We start from the raw sequence: 26182 nt of genomic DNA, 5'->3' as shown, positions 1-26182 counted from the left end.
TTTATGATATTTTATATTTTAGTATTGTTTTTTAGTTATCAAATTTAGTATTTTGTTTGTCTTTAGTAAAAGAAGTTACTACTTTAATGAATTTTTATATTTTTTATACGATTTGTTTTTTTTAAGTTTTAACATTTATTTATATACGATATGTTTCAAAAATGCAATATTACAATAAAACGACAATATTACAATATTACAATTAATGTGATTTTTTTAAACATATTTATTATGATATTTGATTTTTTATTAATAACTTTGAAAAAATAATTTTAAAAATTTTAGTAATTTTTTCAGTGATTTTTTTAATAAGAAAGTTTAGTTTTCTATTTAATATAAAATTACTGTGAATTTTTTAACATTTTTCTTATGATATTTGATTTTTTTAATACTAACTTTGAAAATAGTTTTAAAAAGTTTAGTAATTTTTTCAGTGATTTTTTTAATAAGAAAGTTTAGTTTTCTATTTAATATAAAATATTGTGATTTTTTTAACATTTTTCTTATGATATTTGATTTTTTAATACTAACTTTGAAAATAGTTTTAAAAAGTTTAGTAATTTTTTCAGTGATTTTTTAATAAGAAAGTTTAGTTTACAATTTAATATAAAATTACTGGGATTTTTTTAAAACATATTTCCGATGATATTTGATTTTTTTAATACTAACTTTGAAAAAAAATAGTTTTAAAAAGTTTAGTAATTTTTTCAATAAATTTTTAATAAAAAAAAATTAGTTTATGGTTTAATACAAAAATATTAATGAGTTTTTAAACATATTTTTTATGTTTGATTTATTTTTAGTAATAACTTTGAAAAAATAGTTTTAAAAGGTTTAGTAATTTTTTCAGTGTTTTTTTAATACGAAAGTTTAGTTTATAGTTTAATATAAAATTATTGTGATTTTTTAAACATATTTCTTATGATATTTGATTTTTTTTTTACTAACTTTGAAAAAAAAATAGTTTAAAAAAGTTTAGTAATTTTTTCAATAATTTTTTAATAAGAAAATTTAGTTTATGATTTAATAAAAAAAAATACTAATGAGTTTTTTTAACATATTTCTTATGATTGATGTTTTTTTTAGTAATAACCTTGAAAAAATAGTTTTAAAAAGTTTAGTGATTTTTTCAGTGATTTTTTATTAAGAAAATTTAGTTTATAGTTTAATACAAAATTATTGTGATTTTTTTAAAAACATATTTCTTATGATATTTGATTTTTTTAGTATAAAGTTTAGTATTAATTTGAAGTTTAAAGTTTTTATTATAAAATGTTTTTTATTCGATTCTTTTAGTTCTTAATAAGTTTGATGTTCAAACTAAGTAAATTTTTTTAATTTTTTTTTAATTTTTATTTAAGTTTGATAATAAGTAATGTATTGTTGCATTTTTTTCTTTTAAAATTACAGACAAATGTTTGTGATTTATGAATGGTAATGTGATTGAGGGTGTTGATGGAGTTGAGTATGACCAACCACCATGTTAGGGGTTTAGCATAAATGTGAATTGTGGAATTGTTTTTAACAATTCATTGAAATGATAGGGATATCATTTGGTGTAGATATGAGAGTCAATCAGTTAGAAATAATATATAGACATCCTAATTTAACACTATCAGGATCAGTAAGGTTTATGTCATTCTCTATTCTTGATGAACAAGCAATGAAGTTGATGTTCTCAATCACGATGTCACTCCCGAATTTAGTGGATTTATATGTTGATGTGAGTCAGGTAGGGTTGGATATAAACTTGAATGCACCTTTAAGTCAATTTGAAGATCTTGATCCAGAATCAGTTGAACCACCATGTGATGATGAAGATATTGTGGCTAACAATCAGTACAGAGATTTTAGAACAAAAATGGACGATGAATTTGAAGAGTTGGATTTTGATGGTCGTGAACATGAGTTACCTTCAGATACATTCAACGATTTGGATATGAATGTAATAGATAGCATTCGAGAATATGACCCAATTGCAGCCCTGTGGATATTGACAATACCCAATTGTATAAGAGGATGATTTGTTAAGACAGAAAAATGCTACAACACGCGGTCAAATGTTTTGTAAGTGTCATGCACCATATGTGGTTTTAGAATTGGCACTAACAATTTGGGTAATTCGGTAAGAAGTTGGAAGATGGTTGCAAATGGAGTCTTCATACAAAAAGTCTCATGACTTGTTTGAGATCACTAAGTATGTTGATCAACATACATGTTTTTAATCAGAACTTAGTCAAAATCATGTATAGTTAGATTCATCGATGATTGCACTAGAGTTTTGTGATGTTGTAAGAGAAAAATCATCTATTAGTGTGGCACAACTGTAGTCTGACATAAATCAAAATTTGGATATCATGTTTCTTACTATAGGGTGTGGGAGGGCAAAAGAAAAACATTGGCTAAAGTGTTCAGTGACTGAAACGAGTCATACATATTGTTACCCAGGTGGTTGTATATGGTTATACAGACCAATCCCAGAATACTTATGGAGTGGAAAGTGAAATAAAGGCCAACTGAAAGCCATGTTATTCTAACTTTTGTATTTTGGAAATTTGGTCCTTGTATAGAAGCTTTTAATAAATGTCGGTTGGTGATTCAGATAGATGGTACCCACTTGTATGATAAATATTGAGGAAAATTACTGATTGCTACATTAGTTGATTCAAATAGGTATCTTCTTCCATTTGCATTCGCCGTTGCAGATGAGGAGTCTGCAGACGCATGGGGATGATTCCTAAAACACCTGAGAGAAATTGTAATACATGAAGAGGTGTGTTCAATTTCATATCGACATGTTGGCATCATTGTAGTAGTGAACAATCCAGCAAATGGTTTGACGGGACCAAAACGTCACTATCGTTTCTATCTATGACATATCGTCAGCAACTTCAATAAAAAAAAAATACAAATTTAACACATTAAAAAAATTATGTTTATCGTGTCGAATGTCAATTTCAAATTCAAAAGTTTAATAAAGCCTTTGAGGACATGAAAGGAATAAATCGGTGCTGAGTTTTTTTTTACAACATTGGCATAAAGCAATGGACTCAAGCACACATGGAAGGTTCAAATACAGGTAGATGACAACAAATCTATCAGAGTGTATAAATGGCGTCCTCAAAGGAGCTCGAATGTTGCCAATAAATGCTCTTGCTGAAATAACATTCTTCGAGTGCTTCTTTGGAGCATCAAGATAAATACACCCGGTAATATTAACATTTTTTATATATGTTATTAACAATTTGTTTCAAGCATATTTATAATACTAAGTCGAATAAAAATTCAGATACGCACATGAAAAAAGTTAATAAATGGGCTGCAAGATCTAGTAAACATGAAATACAGTCATACGATCGATCTGAAGGTGTATTTCATGTGAAGACCGAACGTTACAACCTCAATGCTAAAGGAGGAAATGTTCAAATATTGATGTTAAACAGGTCCGAGTAGTACTGTTCATGTAACAAGCGGCAAGCCTTCGACATTCCATGCTCGCATTTTATGGCAGTTTGCTCACATTTTAACATGAACTATGAAGATTTTATTGAGGACTATTATAAACTGTCAAGGTATGCTGCATGTTACTTTCCTCAATTTCAACATCTACCGCATGAAGATTACTAGATCACGCACCCTAATATATATGTCTTACATGCTGACTCATCGTTGTTAAGGAAACTGGTAAACCAAGGATTTCTTGATACCCTAACGAGATGGATTAGACAGAATCAAGCGCTCGACTACGATGTGGGATTTGTAATCAATTAGGTCATAATCGAAAGAAGTGTCATTCTTTATTAAAACAGACTCCAGACAGTTAGGGATTTTATTATTGATATTTTTATCTTGTAAATAATAATTTTATTGTATAGTGAATTTTTTTATATAATTTATTAAGTTGTACATTATTTTTTTTTAAAAAATTAAGTTGTATGTTATTTACTTGAGAAATAAATAATTTTTTTCTTTTAGATCATGGCTTTAAATCCATGACTTATTGATCTCGATGTTTTGTACGACCAATCGATTCATCGATCATCAGTTGTATGGCAAGTTCGTACCACTGGCGAAATATCTTGTAGACGTCGAGAGACAGTTGTTCAGCGCAATAGCCCACTCCACCCTTGAATACTACCGTTACTTCGTACGTCTGGATTTTATGGAGTTGCCAGATTGGGATTCATTTAGGTGGATTGGCATCTCATCACAGCATTGTTCGAGAGATGGAGGCCTGAGACGCATACATTTCATATGTCCATTGGAGAGTGCACTATCACTTTACAAGACATAAAAGTGTTGTTCGGGTTACCTATTGACGGTGAGTCGGTCTTCGGAGTGATGTATGACGATTGGTTACAAATTTGTCAACCGTACCTTGGTGTGACCCCACCTACTGATAAAATTAAAGGATTGAGGTTAAGTTTGATATGGTTAGGGACACAATTCTGTGAGCTCGTCGATGATGCAGATGAGGAAACTGTCATGAGATATACGCGAGCATATATACTACAAATGATCGGTAAAAGTCTGTTTTCTGACAAATCAAGTCATTTTGGTCACTTGATGTTCCTGCCACTGTTAGCTAACCTCTATGATGCGGGACAATATTCTTGGGATGTAGTATGTTTGGCATGGTTGTATAGACAATTGTGCAAAGCAACAAAACCGGAAGTTCACGAGATCGTTGGCCCTTTGATACTCTTGCAACTATGGGCTTGGAAAAGATTTCCAACAATGGCTCCACAGCTCCAACATGTAAATGACGCTCAGTTAGCTAGACGAGCTTACAGTTCTCGGTATGTTATTTTAATTCAGTTTATTTTTATATGACTGATCTGGTTAATTCAGAATCTAAATTATTAATTGAAAATTTTAGGTGGAGAGACAAATTTTGTGTGACTAGACAGCCACACATGTAGTCAACCAGTATAGATACATCTTTGATATGTTTTAACATGATCAGGTACATTACTATTGAACCAAATTGATTTTTTTATACAAATTTTTATTGTATTTGTCTTTAATATTTTTCAATATAATATTTTGTGTTTTAGATTATTTGGGAGCCTTACAAAGTTGTTACGGACACTTTGCTCAATTTTTGTACAAGCGGTCAAAACATATGGCGGACGATAAGTCCTTTCATATGTTTTCACATTGGTGAGTGGCTTCCTCCTGATAGGGTAATGAGACAATTCGGTTTTCAGTAGGATGTCCTATCCCCTTATAATATTGAACCCCTATTGTATGACATCGACTTAAGAACTGGAGATTGGTCCGAAAAAGTTGCACATTTGGTAGTGCGATGACATATCGTGCATAGGGGTTTCTATTGAGCAGTTTGATAGGGATGTCACTCAAAACTACATCAACTGGTATACTGATATTACAAGACGCTACATTACTTGTACGGGAGCAGTTATGAGTCATCTGGTACATAAATAAATATTATTTAATTATTTTTAATTTAAATTTATTTTAAATATTATTTAATTGTTTTAAAATTGACAGAGATTGAACAATAGTAGACTCCGTGATGTTGCAAATGATCCGAACTAGGTTCTTGTCATATGCAGTAACAATGAGAGCTATATGGAGGAGATATATTATATGTACGATATACCTATTGTTCCTCCACTAGTTCCTAGACATAGAGGACTTGTTCAAGAAGAAGGAGATGATTTTGATGAGGTTGCCCACAATATGGAAGAATTGTCCCCTATGATGCAGACGTAGAGCCAAACTGATTATGTTAGTCCGATGATGATGATACCGACATTTGGTTCAGGATATTATAATTCAGAGGTTGGTCCATCGTCTTCATACATGCATGAACATGGTTGCGGTCGTGGAGAGCATAATGAATATTTATATTATGAAGTGCCTGCAGAAGTACCGAAGCAACATAACATGGTCGCGATCGTGGAGAACATAGTGAATATTTATATTATAAAGTGCTTGCAGAAGTACCGGAGCAACATCAAGAGGAATCAGAGCAACCTCAAGTTCAAAGTCGATGATGACAACTAGCTCGAAATCAATGACGTCGGCCTTGTGGGACACATTGATTTTTGTAATTATTTTTAAACTAATAAGATAATAGTTGGATAATATGAATATTTTAGTTTAATTTTATTATTTTTAAATTATGGAAGGAAACGTGAATGAGATATTATTTTCTATGATAGTTTTTAGAGGTTAAAAAAATGGTGGTCGAAAATAATAACAAAGTGATGTCAAATATAATAAATAAAAAAATAAAAAAGGATTAAAATAATAATATGGGAAGAAGTTAAAATGGAAAAAAGGGGAAAATGAAAAAATAATAAAATGGACACTCACCTTTTGTCGGTTTTGAACACTCTACTTTCTTGATTAAGTTTTCAAAACTCGACCTATTGGATTAAGAAAAGACTACGTAAAGTCACAGTTTACTACCTTCACATATAGTTGTGACATTAATTCTCTCTCACTTAAACTATTACCGTCCTTGATCAATGACAGAGTTTGAATGCAATCTAGTTTGTCAAATGTGAGATTGCGACACCGTATAAGTAAATTTTATAAAATTAAGAAAAGAAGCTCACCAACTAAAGTTGAAATTTAAAAAGGGGTATACACACAAACATTTTGCAGTAGTGTGATCTGAAAACCAGCAATTAAGAAGGTTGGACTATTATGTATAAAATTTTCCATGTGCCCTCACCTACACGAACCCAACGGGATATATGGGGAGTGAACAATGGAGAAAGCTCTATCAATCATTTCTGGCATTAAATTATATATTATCTTATTTTAGAATTAGATCTGGCATTATATATATGGTCATTTGGGTAACAACCCCAACTACACCATTGACTTCTCCTCTTCCATGACGGAGAGAATTCAGCACCAAGTCTCTCTTTCCAAATAATAGAACCAATGTGAGAAACCATGCCTATGCAAAAATAGTGTTTAAGGGAAAAACAAAAATATTTGATAACCAATTTTTTTTATTTTTTTATTTTTAAAATTTAACTAACTAAAAAAATAATTTTCAAAAAATTGTTTTTGTTTTGGAATTTGCCTAAGAATTCAACCATTTTACTTAACAAAAATATAAATCACTTTGGACATTTTTATTATCTCTCATTTTTTAATTTCTTAATATTTTAAAATAAAAAATATATCACTTCTAGATATACTATTAATTATATAGAAATTTTATTTTTTTAAAAAAAATATCATTAATTACATTGTTTTTCATCAATAAAATTTTTAAATTTTTAGTTCTTTCCTTATTAATATCATTTTTTATTTATTAATTTCAGTTGATATTCATTTAATGCAAGATATTTTAAATTAATGTTTTTAATTTTTTTCATTTTAAGAGATTTCATTTATTTTGTTTTTCATATTCGTAGCTTATAATTGGTCATCTCTTCACTGAGATCTCAAGTATATACTAAATATACTAAAAAAACGTAAATATATATTACATATATCATGGTTTACTTTTTGGTATAATTTACAAATATACTAGAAAATATATATACACATCGAATATATTGTTCAGTATATAAGACAAATTGTCTTGTTAGTACACTTATCTAATATACTCATGTTTATTTCTAGAAAATTGAAATATATATTATTGTTATATCAAATATACATCGTTTTTTTCCTTTGGTTCTTACTTTCATTTAAGAGAGTAACAATTTTCAAAGTTTTAGGCCAAAACTGAGCTTAATGGTGCGGCTAATCTCTCCACTCCCTTGATCTAAAATCGAAGCAAAGCATTTATAGACAGGGCGTAGCATAAAATGATGCTTGAACACAACGTAATTACACTAACCCTTTCTTATCACAACATAACGTCTCAATGTTGCGATGCTGAGTGTTACGCTCTTTCCAACGTGTACGTTTTCCTCTTGATTCCGTCAATCTTCGTAGCATAGCTACGCTGAGTGTAGCGCTGTTACACTATTCTGATATGTTAGCTACTGCTTTATAGAGTAATGATGCAGTGTCAGGCTAGGGTAATTACGCTGCGTCGATCATCTTCCTTCAGCCTTCGAGAATAATTATGCTAGCTCCAAGGTAATTTTGGTAATTTATCTTATTTGAAGCTTGAATGCTCAAATTAACTCCAAATTGCGTCAAATTGACCCCAAATGACCCCAGATGGTCAATTCTACCTCTTGAGTACTCAATACCTATAAAATAACATAATAAACATATAAAATCCTAGAACAATCCCGAATTAAGTGGAGTTAAATAGCACATTTTCGGTGTTATCAAAAAACTTTTCTAAATTTTAAAAGAGAACACTGTTTTGAAAATTTTATAACCACAAAAAACTTCCTTTATAGGCTTCTTTTGATATTAATATTATATATATAAAAACTAAATGGTAAAGAAGGTTGAAAAGATTTTTGTGTAAAATAATAGTTCATTAGGCTATTCATATATATAAAAAAGACAATTTTATTACTAACCCTATTTATTTAGGGTATATAGGTAGAAAACCCTTTATTTCAACACTAAAAATTAGATGTTAAATATTGTAATTGAAGTTTCTTTTTATTCTAGTCTATTTATTTCAAAGGTCTAATTTTAAGATTTATGAATAGTATAAGGATTAAATTTTTAATTTATTTAATTTATTTAAAGTGTATTAATTAAATTTGAACAAATGAAAGTGATAAGCTAAATTTAGACGGTTGACAAATATATATATATATAATGACTAAAATAGAAGGTCCAAAATTAAATTTTAGCCTCACATTACAATCTTCACATTATGGCCTGTGAGTGGTTTGCCTTCTCATTAATTTAGAATGATGTGTACCAGTTGAATGGATCACATCGTGACATGTGAATGGCTGCCTTCTCATTGATTAGAAGGCATTAGCCTCATATCAAACAAAAGTGTTAAAAATAATTATGTTCCCATACAAATTAGTCTATTGTACCTCAACAATATTAAAATGACCATGAGAAGTAAATCTTTACGTTCCTATTTTATTTATATATATATATATATATTTAATAATCTAACTTTTGTCTTTCATTATAATTAATTGAATCAAAGTGGTTACACGTGAAATGGTGTAATTTTTTATGTACATGTGTGATCAAGATCACAGATGTTTATTCATGTGTATATGTAATCAAGCCCATATATGACACATCACGATCAAATAGTGGATATGTATATATATAAATGTCTTTTCTCTTGTTACAGTTATTTAGGTAAGTGATGATGTAGTATACTTTCTCGTATATGCGGGTGTGATTTAGATCATAAGAGATAACTCTCCCCCATTATAACTTGAAGTGGTTACATGACAAATTGGTGTTTTTTTTTTTTTTTTTTTTTTTATATTAGTATGAGTTTGAATACAGATATCAAACATCACAATCTAATGATGAAGATGAATAATCACATCCCTTATCCTTCAAATTTTCGACAATCTCTATTTTCCCCTTTAAATAGTTAAAATCATTTAGATAGAACAATGTAAAAAATATTATTTTATAAATAATAATCTTTTTAAACTTTATTCTTCATATTAAAAATACAACTATATATTTTATGTGCATCGTAGGTGTTATTGAGGAGGGACACAAGAATGGTCACATTGAAGGGAGAATAGTTTTTTATTTTTTATTTTACTATTGGAACAAAAGATGGTTGGTGATGCAATCAATATATAATAATCGGAATTCGAATAGTACAATAGTATGGATACTCTCCTACTCTCCTAGTTATTGAGTATGGCACTCGAAATTTTGGATCATTAAGTTTAAGAGAAAACACGTGGAAAGAGTTGTATCATGTTCTTTACTAAATCACTTGTCAGAAATAGTTACCTTCAAATTTTGTAATATTATATACTTCCAAAACTCCTGCCCCCAACTTGTGACATCAAAACAAACACAACTTAATATCAATCGATCTAATCAGGACACATCCAACTAAGAATAATTATCTCCATTTCATTTCTTGAATTAAAAACATTAAGAAAGAAAAAACCTTTCAATATCATATTTACATGAACTTTGAACCCGTCACAAAAACTTTGTTGGTTTCTTTTATATAATAAAACTCGCTTTAAACTTGAGGTTAAATTCGTCTTAAATATTGCCTAACAAATACTAGAAGCAAGAGATCTTACCTCAAAATTCTATTTCATATTTTGTATCAAGATCATCCATTATAGTAAAATTTTCAAAATGTACTTCTCATAAGATTGTATCTTTAACACAATTGTTCAAGATATACTAATGTGCATTATGTTTCTCTTCTCTCAACAATATCCTTACTGTTGAGTCTCTTAGTGATCATGCACTTTGTCTAAACATTTGAAATTCATCACATATATTTCATTATTTGGAAGTTCAACATCATTTCTTTCATCTTTATTGAATCTCGTCTCAGTTTTAGTTATATATAGGAAACAAACTACCAAAGATTCATTCATTATATACGTTGTTACTACAAAACCCTCAGAACATGCTTTGTCTCATACACATTATTCCAATGTCTGTTAACTTCTTTCGATAGGATACACCCAATTATAGCTAATTGAGACCCACAAACTTTGGTTTTATAGGGAAAATGGATTGCTAGGTGCACCATTACATCAAGTATCTTTTCTAACTTTCAAAGTTTAATTATAATCTATGTTTGTAATCGATCTAAATCACTTGTGCATATGTTTTTGCACATAAATCTCAAAAGCATTTGCATAGTTTAACAACAATAGTGGATACATATTTTCTTAGATACACTCTAATACCAATTGAAAGAGGCCTCTGAAACAAAACGTGAAAGACATAAGTTTTCAAACCCCAAAGTTTTCCACCTTTCTAACTCACGGATCATGACATATTTGATGCAAACCCATCAGATAGGTTTTAAAGACTTATAGAATTCAACTATGTCATTAGTAATTAATATGTATGAAATATGTAACTTTACAACGCCACCCCCTACATTTTGCAAGTGCAGGTCTCTTGGTATCTTTAGATCTTCTAAATCCAATCAACACAAAAAGTGTAAACAATAAAAAATTAACACAGAGATTTATGTGGTTTACTAATAATGTGTTAGCATACGTCTACGAATAGAGGGAGAATAATTTACTATTGAAGAGAATAGTTTAGATTACAAAGCAGATACACCTCTAGGGATTAAAAGGTTTATATATCGCATTTCTCTAGACCCCAGGGTCAAAATCATAAATAATATAAATATACCAAAAATGAATTTCCACTTATATTTCAAGGTGTTGCCTCCGAACCTGCATCAGGGGGTGTTGCCCTTAAACCCCGACTCACTGATGGATCGGCGAGACTCTAATACTTGATCGTTTGAAGTGCTAAATAACAGATTTAATGCATTTCAACGTGTATTCTATTGATTTAAATCCATTATTTCCCTTTTACAAATCCAAATATACAACTATGTAGCCTAAATAATTATCCTAGATAACTAAAATAAAGTTCAATCATATAGAAGATTTTATGAAAAAACCTAAAATTGATTTATAGTCTTTTTAGATTTCTAAAATAAATATATAATTGCCCAAATCTAACATTCTCATACACTAAACTACATACTAAAATTATTGTAAATCACTTTAAATCTCTAAAACTACCAATCAAATCACTTCAAAGACACGATAACATCTAGCCTCATCAAAATCACTTCAAATTTCTAAAACTAACTACTGAATCATTTCACATACATAATTACAACAAACAATCTCATCTATAAATCACTTCAAAGCCTTAAGGGGTTGTTTGAATTAAGGTTTTCTCAATACTCAGGAATTAAGGATGTTTGGGAATTATATGTCTAGAAATAAAATGACTGAAAATCAAGGATGACTATGTTTGGTTGTGCATGAGAAAACAATCTCTGAGAATAGTATGTGTGGGAATTAAAGATAACTAAGTTGATAAATAAACAAAATCCACCAACTAATATGGACTTTGTAAGCCTACCTCATTCCCACCCTCTTTTTCCTCCAACCAAATAGCCTCTAAGAGTATTGAAAACCAAGTCACTTCACATACACAATAACAACAAATAACCTCATCCAACACTCACTTTAAATCTCTAATGCATACACAATGACAAGATCCAATAATCTTAGCCAAATCACTTCAACTCCTTAAAACTAACCACCCAATCACTTTAAGGACACGATAACAACAAAACCTCATCCAAATCACTCCAATAATTCATAAAAGTAACCACAAAATCACTTCAAATATACAATAATAGCATTCAACTTTATTCAAATCATTAAAATCAACACTTAAAACAAATTTAAATCACCACAAATAAAAGAAATCAACATCAAATACTCTAAAATTAATAAAAAGTAGAAATAAAACAACAAAAATCAAAGCCAAACTCAAAACAAACTAATCCAAATCAAGTAAAAATTCAAAATCAACTAACCTAGAAGAAAATCACGAAAATGGGAGGCAGGCAGACGAGGCTGGGTGGCTGCCACGGAGGGCTGGGAGGCGCCAAACGGTGATGGAGGACTAGGCGTCGTCCAGAAAAGTGGAGGGTGTGGGTAGTGGTGGAAGAAGAAAAAAGAAAAAGGGGAAAATTTTTAGGAGGCAATGTAAATATAGATTGAGGTTCCGATTTTATATAAATATGGATGAAAATTTCAGAAATTTTTATGAAAATTGTTATATTAGTTAATAAAACTTTGATGGTAGAATTAGATTATAATTTACCATTTTTAGTCATCATTTTTATAACGTAAGATAACAATTAGATATATTGTAAAATATTTGTGTAAATGTCAATGCGATAGCAGAAATTAAAAAATAAAAATAACTACAAAATAATATCAAATATTGAAAATTAATTACAAAATTAAAGGACATAAAATATTTGCATATAAAATAATTGTAAATTGTTTATTATAAAATGAAATGCATACAAATTTTTTTTAAAAAAAAAAATCATAGCATTAAGCTAACATGCCATAATAAGAATAGAAAAATTATAACATTAAACATAACACAATATAATGGAAAAGAAAACTGTTCAAGTAGATGACGCTTGAGAGAAAATGAGAGGAATATTAGAGAACTCACATTAATTCAAATTTGAAGTAAAATGATGTGAAAATTTAATGAAAATTTTTGAATGAAAATAGTTTCTTAAAAATAAAGATTTTGTATGGTGAAAGAGAAAAAAAAAATGTTAAATTGATGCAAAATTAAAGCTAAAAGTTCTTAAGCAAATAATTTAAAATCTATGATATTTATGAAATATATCGTGTACAAAATATTTTCATGTAAAAATCTCTACCATTAACATGTTATGTATTGTATTTTGAATTTCATTTTGTTTTTGTCTAAGTATTTTTCAATGCTAATTTTAATCTAGGTATTTTTAGAAATTTTTAAATTTAGTTTATCATGTTAGTACATCTGTAAAGTCTGTTGATATTTTAATACTAATTTCGATACGATTTGATATTTAAGGTCTAATTTTAAAATTTATAAAAAAAAAATATAGGAACTAAATTTATAATGTATTCAATTTGCATTAATTGAATTTGAATGTAAACTAAATTTAAACAATTGAAAATATAAAAAAATGAAGTGTCCAAAATTATTCTTTAGCCTCATGTCACAATCTTTCCATTATGACCTGTGAGTGGTTTGTCTTCTTATTAATTTAGAAAAATGGAGCAAATGGATCACATTGTGTCTTGTCAGTGGTTGCCTTCTCAAATAAAAGGCATTAGCCTCGCGTCAAACAACAGTGTTAAAGAATGATGTTCCCTATATATATAATAGTCTATTGTACCTCAACAGTGTTAATATGTATGAGTGGTAATTGGTATGATATTTTTTCTTCTTCGAATGTTGAATCTTCCGTCTATGTGATTGTTGTACTAAAAAAACAAATAAGTCTATTAATCTATGCAAATTAATATATAAAAAGGGATATGAGAGGAGAATTTTTACTATCTCCATTTTATTTTTAGAGAAATTTTTACAGAAAAAATGTCAAACTATTTACAAAAGTAGCAACAAAAAAAAAAAAAACACTAATAGACACTTATATGCTTCTATTAGCGAATATAACATAGTATCAATGATAGATTTTTATCAATTTCTATCACTGATAGACATTGATAGACTTCTATCCGTCTCTATAAAAAAAGATTAAATTTTACTTTTTTTGTGTAAATAATCTCTTATTGTTCTATTTTTAAAATCTCCCTTATTTTTATGTTTTTTTCAATAATTTCTATTTTGTCTTTTGTTACCACTATTTGGGTCAATAGTTATGCATGGTATAATAATCTCTGATGTATATATGTAATTAAGATCATAGATATAAAACATCATGAATATTATGAATCTAATGAATAATGATGCAGTATATATCTTTTTGTGTATATGATTGAGATAGATTTAGGTCATTGATATTTCATCACAATATAATAATAGAAATAATATCAACCTTTTCTGCTATACTAAAAAAAACTATATACTTCACATTACATTGCACGTGTTATTATTTGCTAATATGACTTGACTCTCCAATTATTTATTAAATTCTTTATCTTGTGGAGGTAATAATAGGACTACTCTCCCCTGTAATTTATTAAATTCTTGATTTTGTAGAGGAAAAAAAAGACACAACACAAGAATGGTCACATTGAAGGCAGAATTGTAGTTTTTGATTTGAACAAAAGATGGTTAGAAAATGCAATCAATTATATAATTATAATGAAAAAGAAAAATCAAATACTACAAAAGTATGAATACTCTCCCAATTATTGTATGGTACGCAAAATTTTGGATTATTAAGTTTAGCAGAATACACGTGGAAAAGAGTTGGATTGGAGTTTTGTTCATATGTATATCATGTTCTTTACTAAATCACTTGTCAGAAAAAAGGTACCTTCAAATTTGTACATATACTTTCAAAACCCCTGCCCCCAACTTGTGACACCAAAACAAACATAATAATCCCTACGATCTTTTTAATGATATGATATTGTCTACTTCAAACATAATTATTTATAGCAATTCGATCCATTTCTAGAATTAAAAAATAATAACGATCATTTTGCGATCCGACTCTCCTTCATACTTTATCACATTTAATAGTGTCATCAGATTCTTCATCACGTAGAAGGGGCTGTTCTAGATCCTTCTCCGAATCATCAATAATAGCATCTTGAGCTTCTGCACGTTGTCGTTTCATGTCTTCAACGTCTTTGGCTTTACCCCATAATACGATATACAACCCAATTATCACTGCAATAGCACCCATTAAGCTGCACCACCACAAATGATTAAAAATTTTAGCAAATTAGATTTAATTAAGGTGTTTAATATAATAAATTTATTTAATAAAAATGATTATACCTGCCAATATAAAGGTCTTCGTGCATAAAGAGAGAAGAAACGAATGTTGTGATGACTGTGCAAACGGGGTTGAATAATGCAGTGAAAAGAGGACCTCTTCGTGAAACACACCAAGATTGAACGCAAAAGGAGAATGCGGAGGTTGTTCCCTGAAGGATTATATAAAAATGAATATTCAAATGTTAATATATAAGGTTTAAAAATTTTGGAAATTATTGAATGAAGGAACACAATTAATTACTTACCGCATATACACAAGTGGCCAATTGTAATGGAGTGGGAAGGTTCCAGACTTTTGTGTTGTCGTCTACAAGAACTGTAAAGATGCCATTTAAGATGGTGGCGATGAACAACATCCATGTGCCGGAAATTACAGGGTCTGGACAGTGCTTTGAAACTGGAACCTGTGGATTCAAATTTAACTTGGGTTACAACTAACAATAATACAAATACTATATTATGAAAAATATTTTACTATTCTTTTAAAAATACTCCCACTATTAACATACAAACTGAAATTTTCAGCTACTCAACTTTAAAAAATTGCATTAATATCTTTAAAGCCAATTATGCAAATTCACTTTACCTCTTTTTCAAGAATACACCCTTCTTACCAATAGAAAAAGAAAAGAAGTCAACTAAAAACTCAAACATGATAGTTGTTTGAACTTGGGTGTAGCCAGTATTGCTAATAGAAAAATAGTGCATGTTCAAGGTACACCTATTTTTATGTTGTCTACATATGATAATTTTTAACTTTTTTTAAAAAATATTAAGAGAATTAATGAAACTTTTAACGTTTTTTTTTTGGAATTGATTAAGTTTGGCACATTGTTATTCCTGCAACCAAGTTTTCTTTTCGATAAATTTAAAACAAGTTACGAAATGCTAGGGTATCATCTACAATGGATGTTGATATAAACCGGGTGTAACACTAAAGTAAGAGGATTTTAACGAACCAGCATGATGATCCAGAATGCCCAAAAGCAGCTGCTGACGAAGAGAAGCACACACCCAAGAAACCACGTGTCGCCTTCGGGTTGGACAACTCCGAGCATATTGAGAAGGGTAATATTTTTAGGCAAAATTTGTGCGTTTAGTAATTTAGGGCCTTTTATTAAGGCCATTGAAGCAGCTCCACCCACACATACCACTGTTCCTACTATTTTTGCTACAGTTCTCCAGCTTCTTGCTTTTATTTTCTCCAATCTGAAACGTTATATTTCAATTTCAAACATATGTCAGCTCAACTTCGAAATAAAATTGCTCCTTTTCATTTGTAATGTCTAAACTTTCTGAAACAGAGACAAAAAAACAAAAAAGAAAAAAAAAATCAAGTCCCATACCCTACTGTGGCTGCCATAACGAAAGTGATGGCAGGTATCAAATTAACGATGGCACTCGCCGCTGATGAGGAGGATAAGTAAAGCCCTTCAAAATAGGCATTTTGGTTGGCCGTTACTCTGTCAAATTAAATACAACAAATAAGATAAAACAAAACAGAATTAATTAAGTCCGATTTAGAAATGGTTACCAAAATTGTTATCTACATAAACTATTCATTCATACCCAACAAGAGCAGTCACGGATATGACAAAAAAGCCTCTGAGGCTAATGGATAGCCTGTTGCCACTTTTCCTGTAAAAAAAAAAAAAAAAAAAAAAGGTCGTAAATTAGAAAATGGGTTGGTTGTGATTAATGAAATAGGAAGTGTAATGGTAAAATACATACTTAGAGGACAAAAAAATAGCAGGGGCCATGGCCAGAGTGGCAATGGCATTTCTATAGAAAACAAAGATTCTGGGGCTCATCCCTTGAACCAAAGCGGCTCGGCTGAAGATGGCAAGAGCAGCAAAAATGCACTGCAAACCTATCATAGCGATTGCAGGCTTGTAATCATCAAAAGAAAAACGGAAGCCCATCTCTGAATTGTTTGGAAAATAGAAACCACGTCTCTCTGCAGTACAGCTTAATTTATGTGAATGGCCCAGATATATATATAGAAACTCAAAAAGAGAAGGGTGTAGAAAGTAAAAATGTGTGAAATGTGTTGTCTGTCTTTTGTTGACTGTCAGCCAACGCTGAGTTAGGAGGCCATAATTATATTATATGGTATATCATATATGATCATTTCTTTCTTTTACAAAAAATAAAAGAAAACAACTATGGGGGTTTTCAGATGTGGCATCTCGTGGCCGGAACATGATTGAAGTCAGTGCCCATCCTACGCGGTTATTTTACGCGCCAGCCTCATCTTTTCTGTACAAATAAGTTTTTTTTAAAAAAAAAATTATTACAATATCTGGGGATCCAAGCCAATTCAAATCCGGTCCAAACCCGGTCTAAGCGCAGCCCAAGGTCAATTATTGACCCATCCAACCCAATCCTTTCATAAATTGAATTGATATGGATCTATTTTTTTAAAATTAGATTGGCTCATGGGTCACTCGTTTGAGCCGTATTTGAATAACCAGCCCGCAAGCCCAATATAGTATAACATTATATATATTTATACTAATTAATAAATAATAATAATTTTACAATTAAAAAATCAATTAAAAAATAAACTAATCTTCATCTATAAATGCATGAGAATTAAAAAAAATAAACTAAAGTTGAGATTAAATAATGCATGTATAGGATGAGTGAGAGTTGAAAAGTGAATCATTTAAGAATCACTCCATTGGTTCCACATTAGAAAATTTGAAGAATTAAAGAGATTGCATACTCTATAAATAAATCCTTCAAAAATATTTTTTTAAAAAAATAATTATAATTTATTCTAAATATTAATTCGAGTTCAATCCAAAGAGTTAGTCCAAACCCAATCCAATTTTGATACATCAAACAAGGTTCATGGATTAATTGATTGTTAGATGGATTCATGATTGTTAGATGGAAATATTAGAATGGAATTCTTTTTAATTTATGTTTTATATCATTAATGAATATGGCCTTTACCTCTAGTATGTTGTGTTATACTATAGTTGTTCTTACCATTTTTCTTAAGCGAAAATGAAGGATTAAATCTTCCTAAGTTTTAATTTTGAAGTGAAAATGAACGATCAAATCTTTCTAAATCTTATGCTCTAGTCATGAATTTTTTTGACAGTTATTATTATTAATTTAATGACTTTGAATACATGATTCACGATTCTCTCCCACTCTTATAAAATTTATTATTTTGTGTGCATAGGTCGTCCATGATCTTTTGCTTCATAATTTAATAATGTTTGGTGTACAATTCATGATTCTAGTTGCTTTTCTTTATATAAGAAATAATAATTCAAGTATACGAATGATTCATACTTTTTTAATATGATTATTTGGACTTTTATATGATCCCATGATCCTCGTTTTCATTTTATTTTAATAGTTTTGAATGTTGGTTCAAGGAGGAACACGTATTCAGTGACCGACATTTTCGCAATATATGAGGAACTTATTTTATCATAATTTTTATTTTCAGGATGTTTCTCTCAAATATCTAGTGATAATTAACCTAAAAACTTTGAGTTACGGCAGAAAACTTTAATATTGAATAACATAAGTCTAATATTTCTATTTTCAATAAAACCAAATCAACTATATCCAAACCATTCATATCCAAAATTCTAATAGTACAATTTTATTAAACATGTTTAATTACCTTGTTAGAAAATATATTTTTTTTTTTATAGAAATCTATCGTAGTCTATCATGGATAAATAATGAAATTTTTCTATATTTATAAATAAGTAGATTCATTTTCTTTTATTTGAAAAAAAATCGTTTTAATCCAATTTTTTCATTGAATCATCATACTTTACTGCTTTTAGTCATATGTTTGCAAATAGCAAAGAAAAATAGAGATTTGATGTACTTTATTTTTTTATAGTATGTTTTCTCTCTTTTCAAATTTGTAAGTATACACCAATACATTTAACTCTGGTTTGTTGAAGGAAAGAATGACAGAAAATGTAATGTATGTGAGGGGACCGATAAGTTATTAGAGTTTGTGCCTTCATGACTTTAATTATTTTTTTCTCTATTTTGAATTTCATTTCCTTTTCCTATTTATGTGTAACGGTATTAATATAATACTAATTGTTATTAATTATATAATGTCATTGCAATCTTTTTTTTTTATTTATTTAAATTCCTTCATAAATATTATCCTCTCATACCACATTGCAATCTCCTTTTTTTACATGTTCCTTTTCAATGTACTTTAATTCCACGAATTAAAAAATGTCATTGTAAAAAAGGAATTTTCAATTACCATATAATACAAGTACAAACTTTTTCTTAAAAAATATTACTATTTTGATAACAATGTATGATTACGATTTAAAACCACTTCTAATTAATAGTACTTAAAAAGATTTAAAAAGATTTGAACTTTTATTTTTTAAATTTATATTAAAATTTAGAAAACTAGAAGAACAAGTGAGAGGAGAATCTTCTATCATCCCATTTGCACATTTTCTTTCTTTATTTATTATAAATTATTTTTAATTTTATGTTAATTTTTGGATTTTTCTGAAATTAAGAAGTTTCAAAATAAAAAATTCGTAAATAATATAGATAATTAATTTTATGTTTCTATAAGCTATTTAGCTATCATATATAGTCTCAAAGTTGGATTTCAGTTTCTATATATATAAAATGAATTGTATTTTCAAGTTTGTAAACTATGTGCAACAAATATAGGCAAAACTACTTTTTTTTCCCCTTCTTTTGACAGCATAGGCAAAACTACTTTTGTAAATGCAACCATATAAATTTACACATCTCAAATATTTCAAACTTAAATCTCGTTGAATAACCATTTTGTTTTTTTTTAAAAAAAATTAAATCTATTTTTTTCATTATGATTTGAATCTTTATTGAGTATAATTTGCATTTTTATTGAATATAATGATTGAATTCTTAGTCAAATTAAAAAAAATTAAAAACTATTTTTTAATTTTCAAACTTTTGTTTCATTTTTTAAATCATTAATAAAAAGTAGATAAATTAAATATGAAATTGGGAGGCAGAAGTAGTATTTACCAAGATCCAATTGGGTAACCATTTGATTTTTTATTTTTGTTTTTGAAAATTAAGTTTATAGATATTACTTCTACCCAAATTTCTTTCTTAATTATTTCTTAATTATGTAAGAAATAGTTTTACTAAGCCAAAATTTGAAAACTAATAAAAAAAATTAAAATTTATTTTTTATTTAAAATGTGGTTAAGAATTAATTATTGTACTGATGTAAATCATCGTAAGAAATAGAGAGAAAATAGACTTAATTTAAAAAAAAAAACGAAAAACAAAAATACGAAAAGACCAAACGGACCTCAAATTATTACAAACCGGCCTTAATCTACCTAAAATCACTTCTTAATTTATTGTAAGATGCGAAAACTAATAGATACCAACTTTGAAATGTAGCTTTCTAAAAATGTACTAACTTTCATCTTATTTATCATTCTATATTTTAATATTGATTCTCAAATTTTAATTGAATCAATGATTATAAAAATTGTTTTCTTAAGCTTTTATCAAATAATTTAGATTAAAAAATATATATTTGCAATTCAAAACATATGAATTTTTAAACAATTATAATATAATAAATTATATATTATACATCGTCACGAAAATAATGTAAATAATAAACTACTTTTTAAATTAAGCTCATAAACCCAACTTACACCTATTCCATTCTTTTTGAGATGTGATTTCGATTTCATTTTCGTTTTCCATTTTTTTTTTTCAATTTAGCTAAGAATTGAATTGGTTAGACGATGAAAACATAATTAAGCAAATTGTGAGGAAAAACCCCAAATTTTAAAAAATTTTAAAAATGTATCCGGCTTTAAACTTGAGAAAGTTTTCTTTTAAAATATATTCAAAATCTTATAATCGAACAAAAATTTGAAACAAAAAGATTCTTTTGATCATTGGATATATAACACATATTTATCGATTTTTGATAGTTTATATCTCACTGATTTAATTCTTCAAAATTCAAATGCTAATGATATGATTTATTTAATTAAAAAAAAACATATCGACTAAATTTACAATTTAACTAATTTCTTTAAGAAAAAAGCAATCATAATCTTAATATTAAATTATTTATATATTTATATAGTTTTCTTAATAATAAAGAAAGGGAAAAAAAGAAAAAAGAAAAAAAAAAGAAACTAGTAGTATTGGAGAGATAAAATGGAGAAAATGAGACATACCTCCCGTTGATGAAGCAATCTGCTCCCCTTTCCTTCAGATTGCAATGGAAGATGAATGCATGCAAATGCTTGTTGTAACAACACCCAAAATTTTGTCTTAATTAATTAAGGCTCTCAGAAGAGAGTTTTTGAAATTGAAGCGAATGCATGCCTTGTTAGAAGTGGTTCAATTCGTTGAAGTTATTAAAGGAAAAAAGAGTACAGATATGGAAATGGGTTTCATTTAATTCTGTGTTTCTGTGTGTAGTTTAGGCCAAATTTATTAGCTTCTAAAGCCTCCGATAATGGTAGATAGGACAATAACTTCCCTTTATGGCTATCCTCTCTGGCTTCTAAACAAATGGTTGAGACATGCAACGTTGCTTAATGTTATCAGCTTCAGACACATGGTCTTTATTTCATACTCCCCTCGCCACGCTTCAAAAACAAGCTAAATACTCCAATTTTTTTTCTATTTTTGGATTCTTTTTAAACTTAAAGTCCATTCTTGGTGGTGTACGCTACCGGTAAATGTTTTAAGTTATCAATAAAGTTACATGTGCTTCTTCAATCAACATTAAATTTAATTTTTAAGACTGTAATGAAGAAACAGACGTGTCTTGAAAACTAATAAACTCTTTCCACTTGCTATAGCCAGTAATTCGAACATCACCAAAATGTGCTTCCAACCCTCAACCGAACAAGAAGCAGTTGATTCGATTTGATAATCATTTAAGTCTTATTTTTTTAATTCATTTAGGTCCTATTTTTGGAGTGGTTTAGATGCGATAGGGTAATTATTTGGTTTGTTGTTTTTGTTTTTAAAAATTAAATCTATTTCATTCATATTTTCTTATAATCAATTGCATATTTCTTAAATATAATGGTTGAATTCTTAGTCAAATTCCAAAAACAGAAATAACTTTTTGAAAACTACTCATTTTTTTTTTTAATTCTCAAAATTTGGCTTGATTCTTTAAATCATTGGTGAGAATTAGATAATGAATAAAAAAATTTGGTGATGGAAGTAGTATCCATAATCTTAATTTTTCAAAACAAAAACAATAAACAAAATGGTTACCAAACGAGACCTTAATTTTTAAAAATTAAATCTATTTTCTGAATTTTCGAAAACTATCTTTTCACTTTTTTAGAATGGTTTACCTTATTTGTAAGTAAAAGAATACAATTCTTACTCAAATTTCAAATTTCAGAAAAGGATTAATTGTTAATGTACATCATATATATTTATAATATAATATTACTTAAATTATCTCTATTGTTAATGTACATCATATATATTTATAATATAATATTACTTAAATTATCTCTATTGTTAATGTACATCATATATATTTATAATATAATATTACTTAAATTATCTCTAGCTCATCCAAAATTTTCTATTAATAAATTGAATATATTTAATCATTTTTAATTTCTCTCCTCAATGTATTTAATACGTCAATCCATTTTTCCTTTAGGAATTAATATATCTAATATGTTCAATATATATGAATTTGAACTTTTTTTACTTTCTTTTGAATAGGATATCTATAGATTGTGTTGGGTTGATCAACCTAATTATTTGAGTGGTAAGTTTCTTCTACTAAAACAACATTTATTATAAAATATATCCAACATAACCCAATTAAGAAAGACAAATTATTATAAATAGAAAAATTCCAAAAATATTTACATTTTATAGCAAAAAATTCCAAACATTTATTTTAAAAAAACATTTTAATTGGATAGGTTAGGGTTAATCAAATTGTTTATTTAAAATTTTATTTTAAAAAATGTTAATATATTAATATATAAAAAATTTATTTAATTATTTAAAAATTTTAATTAAAATTAACAACTCAATTATGATATAGACATTAAAAGAAAAAACAGATCTCTCGATGCTTAAATTGGGCGCATACAGAACAACTGTCGAGAGAAATCAATTATTCTGACGTGTAGTTGACGTTGGGAATTTCAATGATCTACTGACATTGTATAAAAATTGTCCATTAATGTAATACTTATCCCGACACCTTGTGTATAGATGTTGATCAGAGACATTTAGATGAATAATTCAAAGGGGAACTATCTTCTGACGATACAAATAATACCGTAAAAAAACACATCTCTACTGTTGGGAATGTCCTAGAACTCGTAGTTTGTAAATTTCGTGTTAAACAGTCTATTTATCAATAAAATATTATTGAATATTTTATTCAATAATATTGTTGATATTACATTCTATTATGAAAATCCAATAAACATATCTATGGCTATATTATAAATACTTTAACTTTATGTGGTGACATAAATAGGATCAAGTTAATAATATATAGCATAAATGGTCTATAAGTATATGGATGAAATTCGGTATCCTATCCTGGTAATACTATTGGATGCGACCCATTTTGTATGCTGATACAAATGATGTGATCCACAGATCATTCATATAGAGACATGTGAGTGGGGTATCCTATGCAATGAGTTTGCATAAAGACTGGACCTCAAAATAGTCACTTTTCTTTATAACGACCGTTTACTGTTAAAACTGACTATTTCATACTAAAATAACCTAGAATAACTCGATCTTAATCCTGAGCTAACTATGAACTCCTGTTTATTCGGGATTATCCTTTGATCTGCATAGGTGAGAGTAGTCCAATAGCACTGCTCAATAAGCCTTTTACTTTGGGGATAAAACCAGATTGATAGCTAGGGACATAACCTTGCAAGATGGAATTCACTCCTATCTGTCTTAGGGTTAGCAGACAAGTTGTTCTCTTAAGTGTTTATTCTTGATTTTGAACGACGGGACCTTGTCCTCTCGTGGTAAAAAAGGACATGATTCATAAGTGGTATTATGAATAAGTTGTTCAATAGAGGGTAGGTGGGAGCTAAAGGAATAAGATGCATTACAGGGGTAAAACGATAATTTGACCCAACTATAAATACGAAAGACCTGTGAAGGACCGACTTACCGATTATGGTTAAAATAGACAGAAATATGTCTACAGTGAGGAGAGTGCAACTATCGAGCTATAGTGGTATGTCTTGATAGTTAATGAAATGTGTCTGTTGGAGGAGAAATTTCGGATCAACCACGAACCACCATGTCATTTACTAAATTAATGACAGAATTCCGAAATTGTCAAATTTGTGATCAATTAAGAGTTGACACGTGTCTCAAATTGAAAATTAAGGGCAAATTCTATGTTTTCGTCCTAGACGTCGATGAGTAAAATTAATTTCGACCAATTTGACGCTATAATTTCGGCGTTGGCCCAGTTACACCCATATATGTGCTTAATGTGCGCCTAAAACGCCAAAATAGGCCTAAGCCCAGTTAATTGGGCCTAAAGACCAGGCTCAAGTTCAATTAATTAGGCCTAAAGATCAGGCCCAAGTCCGATTAAATTAGGCCTAAAGGTCAGGCCCATAGGACAATCAAGGCCATGGCCAAGCCAATGAAGCCCATCAGGGAGCCTTATAAATAGAGAAGCTCCCCTCATTTGCAAGGGTCAACAATTTTATACTCCAGTGAGCTTATAGGGAATTCTCTACAATCAGAAGATTCCTTGACTCCTGAAGCTAACCACACCTGAAGACTGAAGTCCTTCGAAGATACAAGCATTATAAAGACTGAAGTCCTTTGAAGATACAAGCATTCTGAACACACATGTAGACTAAAGTCCTTTGAAGATACAAGAATTCTTCCAAAACTCGAAGCTCAAGAACATCCATATGCCCCACTTCTATACATAAAACGTACGCATTCAACCGAAAGAGAATCAAAGGATCAAGTACTAAAGGTCGAACCATATCGCATCAAATTAACATCAACATCAACACCAACTTAAGTTCAACTCCACGAAACAAGTTTCTTTAGAAGCCTCGTGCGAACAATAATCCTCCAAGAAGATCAACAAGGAAGATCATCAAGCCCAAAAGTCGATCATCCAAAAAGATCAACAAGCCCAAAAGCCGATCATCCAAGAAGTTCAACAAGCCTAAGGACAATCATCCAAGAAGATCAACAAGCTCAAAGGCCGATCATTTAAGAAGATCAACAAGCTTAAAGACTATAGTTTATTTTGAAAGCATCAAAATATTATATATTAGAGATTGTACTCACTTTCCACAAAATTAATACAAATACAAAGTTCAAGTTCCACAAAATAAATTTCTCTTGAAATCTCGTGCGAACAGTGTCAACATTAATTTCTAAAGAGTTTAACCGATTAATTACAAATTGTTGGAGCTTATGATCTATAGGTCTATTAGGTCCCTCTGCTAGCTCATAAATTAGAACAATAAATTGAGTATTGATTGGATGAAATTTGAATTTAGGGTTATGAATTTGAAATGTTCAAATTTAATTTTAGGGTTTTCAATTGATTGTATACAATAAAACTAAGACGTTTAATTTAGTCGAAAATAATGAAATGGGAGAATCAATTAATATTTAAATTATGATTTAATTATTAATTATATGAAATTGAATCATATTGGTGGAATTGGTGTTTTATTAATTTAATATTAAGATATTAAATTAATAATTT

At 28.9% G+C, this 26182-nt stretch overlaps 1 protein-coding gene and 1 pseudogene across 1 annotated transcript; one reads left to right on the top strand and one right to left on the bottom strand.

Moving 5' to 3' along the window:
- The first annotated feature begins 3978 nt into the window (after positions 1-3978).
- On the top strand, positions 3979-6071 carry LOC150037703 (serine/threonine-protein phosphatase 7 long form homolog; annotated as a pseudogene).
- Positions 6072-14888: 8817 nt separating this feature from the next.
- LOC120071588 (WAT1-related protein At4g28040-like) lies at positions 14889-22020 on the bottom strand. The gene is made up of 8 exons (XM_039023933.2): positions 21636-22020; positions 17146-17371; positions 16984-17052; positions 16761-16877; positions 16374-16623; positions 15660-15818; positions 15415-15563; positions 14889-15323 (listed from the first exon to the last, which is right to left on the bottom strand). The coding sequence occupies exons 2-8, from the start codon at positions 17334-17336 to the stop codon at positions 15131-15133; spliced, it is 1128 nt and encodes a 375-aa protein (XP_038879861.1). The 5' UTR covers positions 17337-17371; positions 21636-22020; the 3' UTR covers positions 14889-15130.
- Positions 22021-26182: the final 4162 nt, after the last annotated feature.

Source organism: Benincasa hispida, chromosome 2, assembly GCF_027475165.1.
Source record: "Benincasa hispida cultivar pf3 chromosome 2, pf3_genome.v1.1, whole genome shotgun sequence".
Taxonomy (NCBI): domain Eukaryota; kingdom Viridiplantae; phylum Streptophyta; class Magnoliopsida; order Cucurbitales; family Cucurbitaceae; genus Benincasa; species Benincasa hispida.
This window is presented reverse-complemented; position numbering and strand designations above follow the sequence as displayed.

Coding starts and splice junctions, on each gene's coding strand:
- LOC120071588 (XM_039023933.2), bottom strand. CDS start 17,336: ATGGGCTTCCGTTTTTCTTTTGATGATTACAAGCCTGCAATCGCTATG. Junction 17,053..17,145: donor GCTATTTTTTTGTCCTCTAA/GTATGTATTTTA, acceptor TTTTTTTTACAG/GAAAAGTGGCAACAGGCTAT. Junction 16,878..16,983: donor TCCGTGACTGCTCTTGTTGG/GTATGAATGAAT, acceptor TTAATTTGACAG/AGTAACGGCCAACCAAAATG.